The following is a 16,496-nucleotide window of genomic DNA, read 5'->3' on the forward strand; positions in this document are numbered from 1 at the left end:
ACTCAGAGTAGAATGAAGGCATTTATTTTAAATCATGGGCTAACAAAATGGGTATTAAATGCCCCGTATGATTGGAAAGGGAGTCATGATTTCCATGGCTGATAGCTTAATTTATGCCCAAAAAAGTTCAGTATGAAAAGATTGAAAGTACAATGGTAGAAAATTGCAAGGAGGTGAAGTGACAAGCTTTTCATTGGCACCTTTAGATTTAAGGAAGGAGTAAAATGCATTTTATGTCTTTTATTAATTGATGTAGCAATTAGTCACTAGCTTATCACCAGTTTGTAGGGGTTCTTAAAGGAACATGTAGCGCAAGAGAACTTGTTGGAGTGACTGAAATTTTCTCTTGCTTTATGCGTGCATAGCAATGTGGCACCCCTCTTCTCCAGCTGTTGCTGTGCACCAGAGGTCAGCCAGCTGAAAGAAGGTTACTTCTCTATTTTGTGAATAGAGAAAAAACTGATTTTGACTGTGTGGAAAAATTGGTGATGTGGGAACTAAGGAAATGCCACCTAGAGCTACATGATATTAGAAAATCTTGCACAGTTTTTTCTTTTTCTTTTTTTGTATTCCAAAACCTTTCTGGTACAACTTCACCGACTCCCAAGTTTCGGAGGAAAGTTCAAGGGCCTGTAAGGTGAAGACTTCAGCAACACTTGAAGTACTAAGGGTGCATTTACACCAGCCCTGTTTAGTCCATTTTACTTCAATTCTAGTTTGTTTGCCTAGAAAGTCCAGTTCGTTTTGAGAGGTGTGAATGCGTAATTGAACTCTGAAGCGGGCTAAAAAAGCAAACTTTGGTCCACCTAAAAACCTAGGTCTCATTTTGGTTAAAGTGAACTCTGGTGCAGACTGGAGACTACTCCAAAAGCAGGACCTGGACTACAGCGCAGGGCATTTTGGGTAAATACAACCAAGACAAATATATGACTCTAGCGCTAGCAGGAAAAATGACTGGTGGTCTTTTACCAAAGACAAAAGAGAAATCCTAGAACTGCTAAAATCTGACACCATTTTGTTTTTGTTTACATTTTGTGAAGAAGAAAGTTGTCTTCTTCAGAAGTTTTCCTGTCGTTTCAATCAGTGATTCTTGGTGAAAGTGCAGTGTGAAAGTGAACCACACCAGTTGAAAATGCAGTAAATGTTGTAATGCTAGTTCCAAATCAAACTAAGTCTAGTGGACTATAAAGTGTGAAAGCACCTTGAGAAACAACTATATTGGTAATTCAACACGTTTCGGCTTGTGGCTTTTATCTGGGTCATTGTCCCTGGAATGACCTTGATGAAGGTCGCAAGGCGAAATGCGTTGGTCTACCAATAAAGATGTTCCTTAGCACTTCCCTTTAGCATTTCGGGCTATGTCATTGGAGTCCATTGTGAGCATCTTCTGCCGATACTCTGTACAACCAGCTAAATATTACATTAGCCTGAAAAATGCAAGGTCATAGCACTTGGAATATATTAGGCAACAAATATTGCACTCCAAATATTCCTTTGGAATATAGATATTGCAAATACTGATTTTGAGTTGACGATATGTTTGCGATATATTGAGCAGCTCTCGTGTCGGCTATCACGCCTATAAAGGTTGGCATCTACAGTTAGCAAACTATGTGCTCAAACAGTTTTAATTAAAGTAATTATTTTTGCTTAAATTTATGAATGAAGTCCAGAATAATTTCAGATTTGTGAACGTTAGGAAATCTTATAATTCTTTGTTAAGGAGTCAAGAAATATTGCCACAGAAAAATATACTGAGTCCATGTCTCTGTTAGAGGTAATAAAATTCTCACTAAAGCAACCTCGGAATGTGTGTTTGTAGGTCGGATTATTTCTGTACTGAAGTGGAAGCTTTATAAATAGGATTTTGTGTAATAACTTTAAATTTAGCCGACCTTTTTGAGTCAGAGCCTCTCATTGGACCGTTTCTTACCTGTCCTCTTCTCCTCTCGGCTCCAGCCAATAATAAAAGCCCATAAATAGACATTTTAGATCATTTTAAAGCGTTATCTGTGTGTGTATACGTGTGTGTGTTTGAGCAGAGAGGCTGGAAAGCACCTTTTTTTCCCCCTCCTGCTGACGCCACGACGGTGACTCTGTACGTCTGTACAGGAGCCATCATCATCATCATCATCACCACCATCATCATCATGTTTACCTGAACGCGGATAGCGGGGCGGACAAATGGCCTAGAAATAAACACAAATAACACCTGCGGCTCTCAGGATCCTCTCACCGTTTCCTAAAAAGGCTCTGTGTTTCCCGACGAGCCAGGATTAGCGCTCCAAATGTCAACTTGCGCAGGTAGAGACATGGATTTTTTTTTATTTTATTTTGGTAGTTTTTTTTCCCCTCTCCCGTGTGCCATGCCTGCTTCGCTTGGATGCTCGCTTCCCTCTGTTCTCGCGGGATTTATCGCATTTCTGACCCACTTGTGCATGCTTTATCTCTCCTTTTATGTGCTTCTTTCTGTGGACTGATTGCCCCGTTTGGTCGAGTGCACCCCATGCTCTCCGTGTAAATCTGAGCGTATGCGCGCGTGTGTGTGTCTGCTGTGGAAAATGAACGGTGCATAAGGTGGTTATTCCTCCGTTATTTTTCATGCAGAGCGCTAAAATAGCAGCGCATCCCTATCAAATATCTCCTTGTAGATCTATTGTGCTGCGATGAATCGTTATGCAATTTGGTTTAGCTGGAGGGAATGGCGGTCAGTGCCGTTACTGCAGTGAAGGTGGGGTTTTTTTCCTGGACGGGAGACAGCCAGGTATGCAAGGTGATGCAACACCTATAAAGGTGTATTTTCACCGATTATTACTGGATTTTATCGCCACCAAGAGCGACGAATCTCGATTTGATTCCTTTCATCCAGCTGATTTCGGTTATTTTCTTACTAAAAGAGATTTTTGTACCTCTCATTCTGAGAGGTAAAAAAGCGAGGCGCACAATCAAGATGGCAAAAGGTGTTTGGTGTGTGTGTGTGTGAATCATTGCGCAGCGCTTTCATCCTCCTCCTCCTCTCTCTCAGTTTCAGCCCGCCTCATTTCAGACGTGTGTCTGTCTTAGTTTGATTCTACCTGACACAGGCAGCTTGATCACAAGCACCTCTTTGATTTTCATTAGCCTGTGCTAATGGTACCAAGACCCCCTGCCAGTCATCACCATAATGAGGCAAACGGCTGCTGATACCAGCTAGAATATCTCAGAAGCTGCAGTTTCTTTTAGCTTCAGCAGTTCACATCCTCAGGTCACTTTATATTATCAACAAATGAAATTAATCTGTCTACATACTCAAAGGTTACTGAACTCTGCTGGAAAGTTATTAAGAAGACTCCTGCTGTGCTTATCTTAAATTAGAAGCTAGATGTGGCTGATAATAACAACTCTTAAGCAATTGTAAGGCTGGAACTAATGATTAGTTTAATAGTCTATCAGTATTTTTCCACATTAGTCAGTAATTTTCTGTTCTCAGTACCTCTATGTTGTACTGCACCTTTCCAGATTGCACAGGTGTGCAGACCTCTAACTCACCATAAAATAAAATCAGAAACTGCTTGTGAAATAATTCAGTGGACTTTCCAGAAGCCATGCTAATACTTCCTGTTTCTCTCTCACCTCTGATTCATAATCTAACACAATGGAGATGATCCAAACTGACCTGGATCATTCTTCAATGATTTCAGATTCAGAGGCTTTACTCTGATTGTAAAGGTGCTTTTTTCTGCCGGTAATGTCTTCCCATTTTACATTTGTTGGAATAACTCTGTTATTTTAGTTCTGATTTTCTCTTTTTGTGGACGTTTGTTCATAATGTTTCTTTTTTGGACAATAATTCCCACATGTCTCAAATTCTGTGCAGCTGAAAATAGTTTTCCTCTTACTTTTTTTTACTTTTGGATTGTTACGATGCAACAGAGATTTAGAGCAGCAGCCAAAGCAAGGGAGGTGGGTAAGCAGAGACCCTTGGTTTAAGACTGACTGCTACTGGAGATCCTTCTTGCCCACAGCATCAACATCTACATAAAAAATTTATGTAATGTTGTCAGTGAAAATTTACAGCAAGTTTGTGAATTTATTAACACCTGACAAATTATTAACAGAGTTTCATTAACTGAAAGGGAAGATGTTGCTCTTATTCATAACAGCCTCTTTAAAACAATGCTATAAAGAAAATTATGTATTGCCATCTAAGTAGATATGAAAGGTTAACTTTCTGTTGGCATGTTTCTGATTGTAAGATAAAAAGTTTATTATGCTTGAATAAAACGCATTTATGGATTTAGTTTCATTTTTGTGCAACAGTAGCTGGACACAGCAGTTTTGTAAACCGCTACAAAAACATTAGTTGATGGTTTTCCATAAGTGCAGAGCTTGTAGCTTGTCAGAGGGCAGAGGATATTGCAATTAAGCTAAACGTTGACTGCTCTGTATTGAAATGCAGTTTAAACAAGTGAGAAATATGAGAAAAGCAATGGATGATATTTATCTGCTGATCCTTTTTTTAAACTGTGTTTTTATACTTTAGTCTACACTAATTTACCAAGTACTGCCCATAAAGAGCCACAGGACAGGGGAAAAGGTCACAAGCGTAGCTGACTAGCTCACTTTTATTTGTATTTAGGAAAAGGTTCTTGCTTTCGCGCTCTTCAAATGTTATTTTAAAAAGTCAACACATCAAAATAGAATCTTTTCGCTTCATTTTCACCATTATATATTTCCTGTTCTTGTAACAGACCTTCTTGTAACTTGAGACAGACCCTCCAGGTTTCAGACTGTGTTATTCTAACAGGAAACTCACTGACTGCAGTTCTGCTGTAAATTAAAGGTGTCGACATTCGTCCCAACGTCACGTCTTGGCGGTCACGGCTTCGTCATCCTGCGCCTTCAAAGCGCTCCGTGTTTGTCTGCGCATGGATGCAGGCTCGACTGTGCTGTAATCTTACACTGCAATTTAGGGCCTGCAGGAATGCAGCCTAGTGTTAACATACCTTTACAGGATAAACAAAGCGGCCTACTCCCAGGCTGGAGCTGTTCGGTGTCAGGAGTCAGCGAGAACGCCGCTCCATACCGCCATCTGTCCACAGGAAGTGAAAACTTTACTTGGTGGATCTGTTGTTGTTCCTTATGTTCCTGTTTTGGTTCTGGACTTCATGCTGTTTTGTTTTTTTCAAAGTTCAGCATTGTCGGGTTTTTAGAGATTCTTCCAATCTCCTTAACATATTAAGGAGATAATATGTTAATAAAACGTTAATCAATTTGTGGTTTGAGTGGAAGACAAGGAACATTTTCACTATATGTTCTCTTTATCTTGCTCCTAAAGCTGGAAGACACTCTTCAAGGTTTGCATATTTTTTTCTACTGCCATGTTTAAACCTGCAGTATGTAACTTTAATAAAAATCTATGTTTTTAAAGTATTTGTTAGAACTGTCACCATATTGAGACAGTGTGAAACAAATAATCTGTGAAAAGATTGATCTCCTCCACCTCCTTCATTAACTGCTATTGCCGTCTGAAAAAGTGTACCAGTTCCAATCAGAGCCAGGAGGAGGGTCTTACTGCTGTCAATCAACCTCATGTACTCAATGCTTAATGTGCTAATGGCAGAGAACCAACCTGTCGTTACAGGACAACCGTTTATCCTCTCTTATCGGTGACCATGTTAACTAGCCTGATCATTCACCATGTGGCGCTGCTCATTAGCAGCGCCACATGGTGAGATGAGCTCAGTGTTTTCACAAATTATCTTTCTCATACCAGTGTCATGACATTGTGAAAATTTAAACAAATACTAAAAAATATTTTTTTATAAAGTCAAAAGAAATGCCTGTGAGCATTTCTTTTGACTCAGCTTTTAAGACCTGAACTGAACAGTCTGACTCTGCAGAGCAGATTTATTAAAACACCTTCTTCAAAGAAAGCAGAGAGCTCCGTCTCTGAGTGGCTGTGCTCCAGCCTGGGGTTCTCTGGTTCCAGCTGTTTTACAGTGTGAAGGAGTCATGTGAATGTCCTGCCTCAGAGGGAACGCTGAGCATATTTGCAGCTAACATGATTTGCCACAGACTCGACTCACCTTTGTGCTCTCATTAGCAAATGTTGCTACATTAATCCAAAATGTTATTGTAGTATTATCCTGGATAAGTATTTCCTTCGCTCCCATACAATGCTGGATTTAAATGTTTTCACGTATGTTCCATTTGGGTTATGTTAGTATTTATGTGTGTATAACAGTGGTTTGTAACTGATCTGTAATCTGTGGTCGTCCTCATGACTTTCTCCTCATGCTGGAGAGCCTGGGGCTGCTGCATGTTTCCTTTGCATAAATGGGCCTGTGGAATGACAAAGCACTACAGGATGTCTTCACTAAGTCAGCACTGACCCCGCCCCATCGCCTTTTATGGTCTGGAGGGGACGGAGCATCGGGGCCAGCGATGCTGTTGCTTTGACTAATTGAGGAAAGTGTGTGTGTGTGTGTGTTGTGGATTTGAGGATGAATGTGGGAAACTGCTACTTTCCTCGAGGCTTTGCATAACAACACAAGCTCTTTGTTTGGATTTACATGCATTAATTACCATGAGGTAAAAGAAGTCAGCAGTTACAGTGTTGCTGTTGTGTATCAGTGAGATAAAACCAGCGTAAACTCCGATAAGGATAAACGCATCAGGATGAAACCTCATGTAGGAAAATATGGCCCAGTTTTCTCATTTGGATTATATTTATGTTCTTCCTGCAATTGTTTTTTATTAATGTGTTTCAGGAAAGCTGTTCCCAAGAAAACGTCTTCATTGCTCTGCAAAAGCAACCATATCCCCCGACACATTTAACTTCTTTATTTGGATTTTATGTGATGGGGCAATAGAAAGCACTGCATAATTATGACACTATGACATTAAAAGAAAGTGACAGTTTTCAACATTTTTACAATCCTTTGAAAAGCGCGTGGTGCGTTTGTGTCAGTCACGCAGAGTCAGTACTTGATATCATAGATTTCTTTACACATGTAGACAGTAGCTGTGTTTCCATTGACCTTAAAATTGCGCAAATTAGAATTATGAAAATACATTTGCTTAATGGAAACATGCCAGTTTTTTAATGCGCTGTATGTTTGCTGATAAAAAGTTTTTGCGCCAGGATGAGGTGGGTTTTCAGCTGTATCAAAATGTGTGTATTTCGCAAAGCTGCAATGAAAACATGCAGCAATTTCAATTGCGTTTCTTATTTAATAGAAACATCACAATTGCGAAATTGTGAGGGTTCTTTTTCAACATTAGCTGCATATCCAAAATATTTTGCACACATTTGTAATGGAAACGCAATACTGAATCTTTTACACATTGTTTTTGTAAAATATATCTAACTTAGTCAGATTGGATGGAGAATGTTTGTAAACATTCGTTTTCAAATCTTGCTATAGATCCTCAATTTGATTTAGGCTCAGACTTTGACTGGGCCTTTCTAACCAATGTATATTGTTCAATCAAAACCATTCCATGTTTTTCTCCTGCTGTATTGTTTAGCTTCTTGTTCTGCTTCAAAGTGAACCTCTGTCTCAGTCTCTAGTGTTTTTCAGCACCTGAATTTTGCAGAATTCCCCGGCTGGAAAAAGCGTCCCAGAAGCATGATGTTGCTGCTACCATGTGTCCCTGCAGGGATAGAGTGTTTAAGGCGATGTGCAGAGATAGTTTTGAATGTAGGCCAAATAGTTTAATTTTGGTCTGTTCTGACCAGAGCGCTTCCTTTCACATGTTTGCGCCGTCCCCTACGTGAATTGTGGCAACCTATAAGTGAGATTTCTTGCCTCTCTTTAGTAGAGGCCATATTTATGAATACACAGCAGTTGCCTTGTAAATAGATTCTTCCACTTGAAGAATCTCTACATCTCCTCCAGAGTTACTATAGTCTGTAGTCGTGCTTTTACAACTGGTAGCAGCTAGTCAGCCTCTCAAAAGCTCAAATAATACATGAACTCTGACCCTAAATCCCAGAAGAGTTGAAAAGATGGCTTCATGGACCAGTCTAGCATCTAACTGCCAGTCTAACATCAAAGTTATTGTGATAAATGATAATATTGTTGCGTTGAGACCATTTTCAAGTATTATAACGGCATAGTAAAGCAAGAACACATTTTCAAAGATTAATAAACTTTCTAGTGAACATTTAACACTGGAACTGGAAGACATTTTAATTATCTACAATAAATAAAATAACAGAAACAACAGATAAAATGAATTATGAAGTCTCTGTAAACAAACCTGAACTGTCTTCTATGCTCCTTGGTTGTTATGAAGATATTTGGTTGGTAATGTTCTTTAGCAAACCTCCTTCACAGAACACCTGAATTAATACTGTGTTTACTAATTAGCTGACTGCTGTGCAAAAAAAGGCACTGAATTTTATTTAGTGTAATCAGAATACAGGAATATAAATTAAAATACACACTCCACTTTCTTCAGTATGTAAAATCATGTTTCATTTTCCTTCCAGGTCTCACAAATTCCCAATAAACTTCACTGAAGCTAGCGGTTGCAACATTACAAAACATGTGAAAGTTCAAGTAGTGTGAATACTTTAGCAAAGCAATGCGAACATTCATGAAGTTGAAACGATCATGGGACAGATACTCGAAGCGTTTCCCGACTCAGACGTGTTGGCCGCTTGTGCAGGTGTGACTTGCAAACGCTCAGCGTCAGGCTTATTTTTAGTCAAGGTGAAAGGGAAACGGTGCGCTGCCCTCTGATTTAAAACGAAACCAAGAGCAACTAATTGTGTCTCTTTCTGACTTGACTTCAGCTCTCTTTAGAAATGTCAAACTTTTTTTTTTTTTTTTCATGAAACCCTATAATGATTGTGGTCATTTGTAAGCTTTGGAGGTAATTCAGAAATAAATAATTTACGAAGCAAAAGGAGGGAAATACAGGTGGAACATAAGAAAGGAAGTACAAAAAAACTCCCTCGCTTACAGCAGGTCTTATACAGAACCAGAACTGCAGTCTGAGGAACAGCCAAACTCTTAGATGTGGCTCTGCTCATTTAAATAAGGAACCTGAATATTCATGTGTTTAAGAAGCTCCCAGCTGCACCCTTTACCTCAGCTCTCTGAAAGCCACCTTGTGGTGAAGCTACTCAATACATTCCTGAATGCATGAAGTCTCAGTTTGACTGTGGAATCCATAAGCTGAGGTATTAATTTTGATCCCGGAGTGTGTGTGGAGGACGTGTCGGTGCTGGCCGCTGTTTGTCAGAAGAAAGAGTCCCATTGAAAGTTGTTGTGAGAGAGAAAAGGAGAAAAGTCCCTCACACTCAGCCAGTGGGAACGTTCTCTTCCTCTGCTTTGGTGGCGGTAAAATTTGCATACCCCTGCAAGCCCCATTCTCTGTTTTTCTGCAGCTGAGAGGCAAAGTGGATCAAAAACTGAGCTCAGAGCTTGCCGCCTGCCTCCAGGCACAATATCAAGACAGAGTGGAGAGGGCGCTGTTACAGCAGGAATCCCAGGCGCGTCGGTCACTGAAGTGGATGTCAGCCTGTGGGGGGAAGGCTTTAATTCACTTCTGTTTAAGTTTAGAACAGATCTCCAAGGCAGAACAATAACAGTAATAACACAGACAATTTGTCAGGGCTTGTATATTAAAAATGGACTTGAAAACCTTACTTTTAGATTCCAACCTGGCATGATAACCTTAAGGAAAAATATCAGTTTCAAGAAATTTACACAAAAAAAACATTATTTAATTATTTGTTTGAAGCCCCAAAATAATTATTCTTATTCCTGGGAAAATAATACAACAGCGAGAATAATGTTTTTATTGTAATTTGTTTTAGCACATCTAGAAATATTCTAGAGAAAATTCAGCTTTGGAAGCTGAAATGCTGCTTGAGTCGCTTCTCGCTGGCTTTTGCAAACCATCCAATCCAGGAGCACCTTCCATTTTCCAGGCTGCTCATTGGCTGAACCTTCAAGAGTGTAAAAGAAGAAAACTGTGGATGTTGGCTTCAGCAGTAGTGCCAAGATGGTTTCCACTGTGTGTATGAATGGATATCAAGGTAAATTTGATGTTTAAACCATTAAGACAGACAGTTATAAGCGTTTTTAGAGGGAGTCTCAAGTTTTAGTTAGTCGCAACCTCTTCAAATACAGTGTAAAACTTAATGCTGGTAACTGGCTCTTTTGTGTTTTTAAGCTTGGCATGAATGTTTAAGCCCTAACCTAAAAGACACACTTAAATCAGGATATATTTTTCAAACAGTGTGTGTTAAATTCTCTGGCATTTTACCAGTAAAATGAGGAAAAGCTCTGCTGAAGAATATAAAAGGGACAGTAGGATGGGAGGAGACTTCCGAGCAGCGCCACTGTTCTCAGGAGAAATTAATCATGGGAGATGGACAGGTGGGTTAGGAGCGGTCTGACTTGCTAAAGACACTCCTGAGGCTGCAGAGAGACCTGCGGCGGCGGCAGGACAGGTGGGAGTGGAGGAGCAGAGAATTAGATTAGAGCCACAGCAGAATGATTTATTCTCCGTCTTTTCACTCTGCTCTCCATTTGGGGAATATTTTTATCATTGAAGCAGAAAATGAAAGTGGACACTGTTTGAGCTATTTGCTCTTATTTGTGTGTATTTGGATGCGTGTGTGTGTGTGTGTGTGTGTGTGTGTGTGTGTGTGTGTCTGACCAGCAAGTGGCGCTTCCTTGCTCTTACGATTAGTAGTTTTGGTCACACACGGCTGATATAGTCTCCTGTTTTTGTTTCGTGATGTTTAGAAGGTAATGTGCTGCCCTTTAAACCTGAATACTCTTTTTTTTTACATCTTTAAATTCACCAGTGCCTTTTCCTCCATTGCTGGTTTCCATGAAGTACTGGTGCAGGATGAGCTCATTGCTCTGGTTTCCATGCTGTCCAATCAGTGTTGTGCCGGTTTATTCAGGTTATATTTGGATGATACTCGCCTGCTGTTGGCCACAGGTTTCTTGTACTAAAACTACAGGCATTGTATTGACTGGCTGTGTCTTTTCTCACATTGGTATCTTTTCCTACTGTTTTCCAAAGATATTTGATTCTTTTTTATTATTTTTATCTTGTTATACTGAATATACTAATTGATTGATTCAGTTTATAGATGTACCAATCAGAGATTTGCAGCGTTTTAAACTCTGACCTGCTGATTTTGATTCAATCTTGTTCTGATTGAAGAAAAATAAGTATTTTTTTACTTATGGATAAATTATAAATCTCCAATAAACTCCAGAAGACACTACCATCTTTTAGTGAACAGCAGCAAGTCGTCCAGGTCCAGAGGCATTAATGCGGCTGCAGACCATCACACCACGTCCCCCATGTTTGATATGCTTTGTTTGTTTTGTCCCGCATGTGACTGGACACACACCTTTCAGAAAATGTCACTTTTGTTGCATTAGTCAACCAAGAACTCTGACCTTAAATGATAATGTGGAGTGTTGAGATTTTGTTCTGGGTTCTGTTGTCACTTCCTGGATGAAATAATTTTGGAGTAACTTTAGTGAGAGGGCTTATTAATAGCAGTGTTTCTATCAGTGATTTTTAATGTGCATTTTCTTTACGTTAGCATTAGCATTAGCTGATGGAGGTGTCGCTGCTCTCTGTCCCTCTGCCAGCCAGCAGGATCCATGCAGAGGGAACAGAGGATTTGATTAGCATCAGAGTGGATCTGTGGACGCTCTCTCTGTCTCTTTTCCATCTTGAGCTCTCTGAGCTTTGATTTATGGTCCATGTTACCTCTAACATGACACTAGATTAAAGACGGCCCGAGGAGTCGCTTCCAAACCAAAATATGCTGATATGTTCAAACTGTCAGCACAGATTTAGATTTGTTTGTTGACACTGAACACAATTATGCTCCGTTCCTCCCAAAGCATGGAAGCTAATTCACGGTGGAGCGAAAGAGAGAGCTGGAAGAATAGGAGTGTTATTGAATTACAGGTGATGGCTGCTAATTGGGCCCTCCAGAGATGGTGCATGTCCTCAGTGTGAGTGTGTGTGTCGGGCTCTGGAGATGCAGACTTGATGAAGCTGTTAGGGGAAAGTGCGTGCTCCCTGAGTGCTGTGCTTTAGAGGCCGTCCCGTCCCCACGGAGGAGCGCTAATGGATGCCACCCAGCCTATGGATGAAGGTGGAGGGAGCGGCGGCGGCGGCGGCGGCGTTGCTCTGGGTGACGCCGCTGGAGTCGAAGCTTGACGGCTTGAAGCAACACATTGCAACCAAAGCTGTGAACCGTTTTACCATGTCACTGTGGTTCACAGCACTGCTGTTGCATCATGATACACACACTGTTTACTCACATACACACTCTTACTGACGAAGCAGGTACATGAACACGAGTCAGAATGAGGCCTAAGATTGGCGTTTCTTTGGTTAAGAGTGGGATTAAAAAGAGCATTTGCTAGAGAGTAAGATGGATAGTTAATCAAATATATTAATTTGTACTGAAATAGAAAGCATTTACTGGTTTGAATTGAGATGTTTTCATTTTTGTATAAGCAAAACAAGAATTAAATGGAAGTCTTTCTTACATAAAATTATTTTAAAATGCTTCCTCGTCTCTTGGGATTTCTAAATCTTCTGCACAGATCAGATTATTTTACGACTGGCTGGACACACCTGATCTGCTTTTACTCCAAGCTTCTGCTAGGCTGAGAAATCCAGAAAGTATTAGAAAGATCCACACATTTTTTAGCCTCAAAGACAAGGAATAAGAAAAAAACTGACATCTTTGTAAACCGCAGAAAACATAAGTAAAAGAACATGTAAAAATTCTGCTTGTTTATGATTTAAATCAGAAATTGGTTGCTTTCTGTTAGCGTAGCATAATTTGTATTTGTTCTATTGTGAATAAATGTTCACAAATTAAAGGTTTAATTTGTCAGTTGTGACATTGTACTGCTTTAATGAAGGAAGAAATCGTCTTAAGGCTTCAACAGGGATGCACAATAATGCACAATGTATGAGATTGAATGCATGACAAGTAGGATAAAGTGCTTTATAAACTCTAGAAAGGATAAAAAATAAAGCAGCAAGATATGCATCATATGCACCACCACAAAGCTTAAAACTGAAATAAATAATTCTGTTACTTCTCACAGAACTAATCATTTTCTGTCCCCTATATGACAGTAAATAATAAAAACCACAATTCCTGGTGTGGTTTATCAGAAGAGACCCAGCCCAGTTTAATTTTATTATTTCATCAGATTTTCAGCAGAGCTCCCTGTCTTGTTATCACCCAGTTTGCTCGCCTTGTTACTGCTGAGCTCTCAGTGTTCAGGTTAAAGTCTCCAGCGCTGCCATTCAGCCTGCCGCCGTGATCCGTCACTTGTGTTGATCAAAGCAGTTGAAGCATCAGCGTTGCTGCTGCTGCAGCAGCACGACTGCTGAGGTGTCAGCTGTACGTCTGCATGCGATCTGGGGCAACAACGCTCACTCGCTCAGCTTTTCCAGCCTGTGTAGCTGCTGCTTGTGTTGACGGAGGCCAGAGCTCTATTAGAGTTTCTGTGTGTGCAGTCTGAAGGAGATGCAAACATAACTATGCCAGTCTGGTGTCAGTGATATTAGTTCAGATTAGGGACTGATTTTTCATTTTAATTTCCCATCTTAATTAAGGATGAAACCTAAGCGAACGCCTGACTGAGCTTCAGTTTTTCTTTCTGTTATCGGAACAGGAGAACTGGCACAGGCGCAAACTCAGAGGCTCCAGCTTTGACTTTTCTGACTGCTTCTCATCAGCTCTGTTTGTTCTGCTCTTTAGTCTCCTGCAGCAGGTCCCTCCATGCGAACTCAGCGATGCTTGGTGTGTGTCTCACCAACCGGAGGGGAGACGGCGTGTGCAGAGGCTCATTAGTCACCAGGCGCTCTGCTTCTAGAAGATTTCCAAAAGAGTAGTTTAAAAGTACTATCCAGTGCTGTATTTGTCTTCACTATCTAATCTACAGTGAGAGTAAAAACGCAGCTGGGTCAAAAATGTTAGATTTACACGTAGGAAAAAAAAGTTTTTAAAGAATGCACCAAAGGAAAAATACCTGTCATTTCTGCTTTGTGTGTTTTTGAGCTGATGACATCACTAGAGGCATAATAATGGAGCCAATCAGCTGGTGTTAGTAATCTGTATGGTGGCTTATCACTTTCCTGACTGTTTTTTTTTGGATAAATTTAAACATAAACTGCAATTACTGCAATCACTGTTGAGCATGAAGAATTAAAATGAAAAATAGAAAAATAGAGAAGGTTAAAGTATAAAGAAATTGTGCCCTTTGTACCCAACAAATGTGTTCATGGAAGCTTCTCTTGGGAGGGAATATTTTATGTAGATTTCTAACAGATTAGCAAAACTAATAGAGACACATTTAATTTCCTCTTGGGATAAATAAAGTATTTTTTAATTTGAATTTGAATATTTATTCATTGCACACAAAGAGATATATATTCCAACCATTCATTACTTTTAATGTTGATCTTGGTTTACAGCTAATGAAAAGCCAAACTACAGTTTCTCAGAAATTGTGAATTTTACAGAAGAGATTTTATTAAAGCTTAACGTAAGTCTTCAGTGCATCTTCAGATATGGTCTCTGTCATTTTCATTTTGACAAAGCTTCATGGATTGACTTTAAGAAGAATTAGTCAGGCAAGTTCGCTGGCCACTCACAAACTGATAAGTTTTCACATGCAACTATTTATAACATAGTTTTCCCTTCCACTTAACTTTACATTGATACACTTGATTACAGCTCTCTTGGCAAGTTCAGATATGTATTTAACAGAGGTTCAGGTTTTTGCTTTGATATATGTGTCACTTTTTCAGAATATTTAAGAAAGAAATCTCCTTTAATAATGATAGTCATAATGACTCATCGTTTTCCATTTTTTAATAGATAGGTCCGTGTAAATGATGCAGTAAATACTCATGTTTGTATGTTGCTGTTAGCAAATTAATGTGTAAAAACTCAAGTGAACCCTTAAGTCATAGACCGTCCCACCACTGCAGCGTTTTGTATAGGAGAAGAACAAAAAATAAAAACAGAGTAAACCAAGCTGAAAGAGGCAACCTGAGGGTTTGCTCTCTGTAATTTGGTGTTTGCGTGTCTGTGTTGAAGAGCCTTCCTGGCGTAGCAGGTGTGCCTGAGCTTCAGCGCCATTACAAGTCTCATAAATACCACCTGACACCATTACAGCAGGCAGGCCTCGATATAAAACCCTCTTCCCGTGGCGCGCAGCCCTTCAGCACAATTATATTATGGCACACTTAAGAAGAGGAGCCCTGCAGCCCTCTGTTGAGGCTCTTAACAGACCCGACCGGCCGCAGCTCAAAGATGGCTCTTCAGGCTTCATATTTAAGCTGTTTTTATTGCTCAGGTTAATTATTACATTTCAGACTTGCTTCCTTAAAAACAACACCACCAATTAATTTGGCTTAACCTGATATAAGCTGGCTGCTTTTTAGGTATTTTTAACACTAAATCAGTCCAAAACATACATTGGCACTGAAGTTTTAAGTTTAATTTAATCATACTTCATGGAAAAAACACAGATCAGATTAAAATTTAATAGTTTTCATTTCGTTTTCCAGCAGATGTGGCACATCATTTGCCAGTGGTTGGTACAAACCTCAATATTTATCCTCTCGTAGATGACATTTCTGTGGAGGGGTGATCTAAACCTCCTTGACATTTTGCTAAACGGCGCTGGGAAAGGTCCGGAGCGTCCCTCCATTTTCCTTCCCCTCCTCCACGCATTGTGCGGCAGTGTAAGCAGCAACACGTCTTCCACGCTACGTCAGGGGAGCACGCTTTGTGCCGTTACAAGTTCAGGGCTCTGCCTTTTTGTCTTTCACTGCCTTCCATGAGGAGAGCAGCCTAAGCTCTTTATTGTTTTGATGTTTTCCCTAAACACACCTTTGAAGCTAAAGTAGGTTAGCATCTCATTATGCTTTTGAAACAGGATGGCGATTTTAAATTCGGTTCAGGTAGGATTTCTGCTGCTCGCTCTGTTCTTCGCCCAAGCTTAGGAAGCCGCACAGAGTTGCCAGAACAAGCCTTTTGATGCCTTAAACATGACTATTTGATTTGTTTGCATGTAAGTTAATAAACTAAAGATTAGACAGACATTTCCATTGAAATATTCCCAGATGGAGCTCCAGCAAAGCCACCACGGCATCCTGAAGCCCTGCCAGCCGTCGCAGTCCCAGATAGTCGGCTGAATTTTGAGTCCAGACTCCTGAAACCAAATGGAGATCAAGCCCAGATCTATTTTCGTACCATCCATCAACATGGACAGCTCCATGGTAGCTCAGCTTGACGCTCCTGTTGATGACAGCCATTCAAAGCGGGACACATAGCTGTCCCATGTCCAGACGGCAGCGGATGGTCTTCATTTACTGTGGATTGCATTGCCAGCCGAGGCTCTGCGCCAGAGCGCTGCCTGTAGAGCTCCCAACGCTTGGTGCCAACTCCTGACATACAGTAGATGGAAGGTATTGTG

At 40.2% G+C, this 16,496-nt stretch overlaps 1 protein-coding gene across 4 annotated transcripts in view; it reads left to right on the forward strand.

The window, feature by feature from the left end:
* LOC106961754 (zinc finger E-box-binding homeobox 1-like) overlaps positions 1-16,496 on the forward strand; it is a 106,117-nt gene that overhangs the window by 43,621 nt on the left and 46,000 nt on the right. The window contains exon 1 of one of the 4 annotated variants that reach the window (XM_015055714.1): positions 2,055-2,304. The exons of the other annotated variants lie outside the window; for them this stretch is intronic. Within the exon in view, the coding sequence (XP_014911200.1) occupies positions 2,289-2,304 (16 nt within the window). The 5' untranslated portion in view covers positions 2,055-2,288. Of the gene's footprint in view, positions 1-2,054; positions 2,305-16,496 lie in introns of those variants that run through there. 4 annotated transcript variants of the gene reach the window in all.

The sequence above is a fragment of the Poecilia latipinna genome, unplaced genomic scaffold, assembly GCF_001443285.1.
Source record: "Poecilia latipinna isolate Pla-1442-1.1 unplaced genomic scaffold, P_latipinna-1.0 Scaffold1332, whole genome shotgun sequence".
Classification (NCBI taxonomy): domain Eukaryota; kingdom Metazoa; phylum Chordata; class Actinopteri; order Cyprinodontiformes; family Poeciliidae; genus Poecilia; species Poecilia latipinna.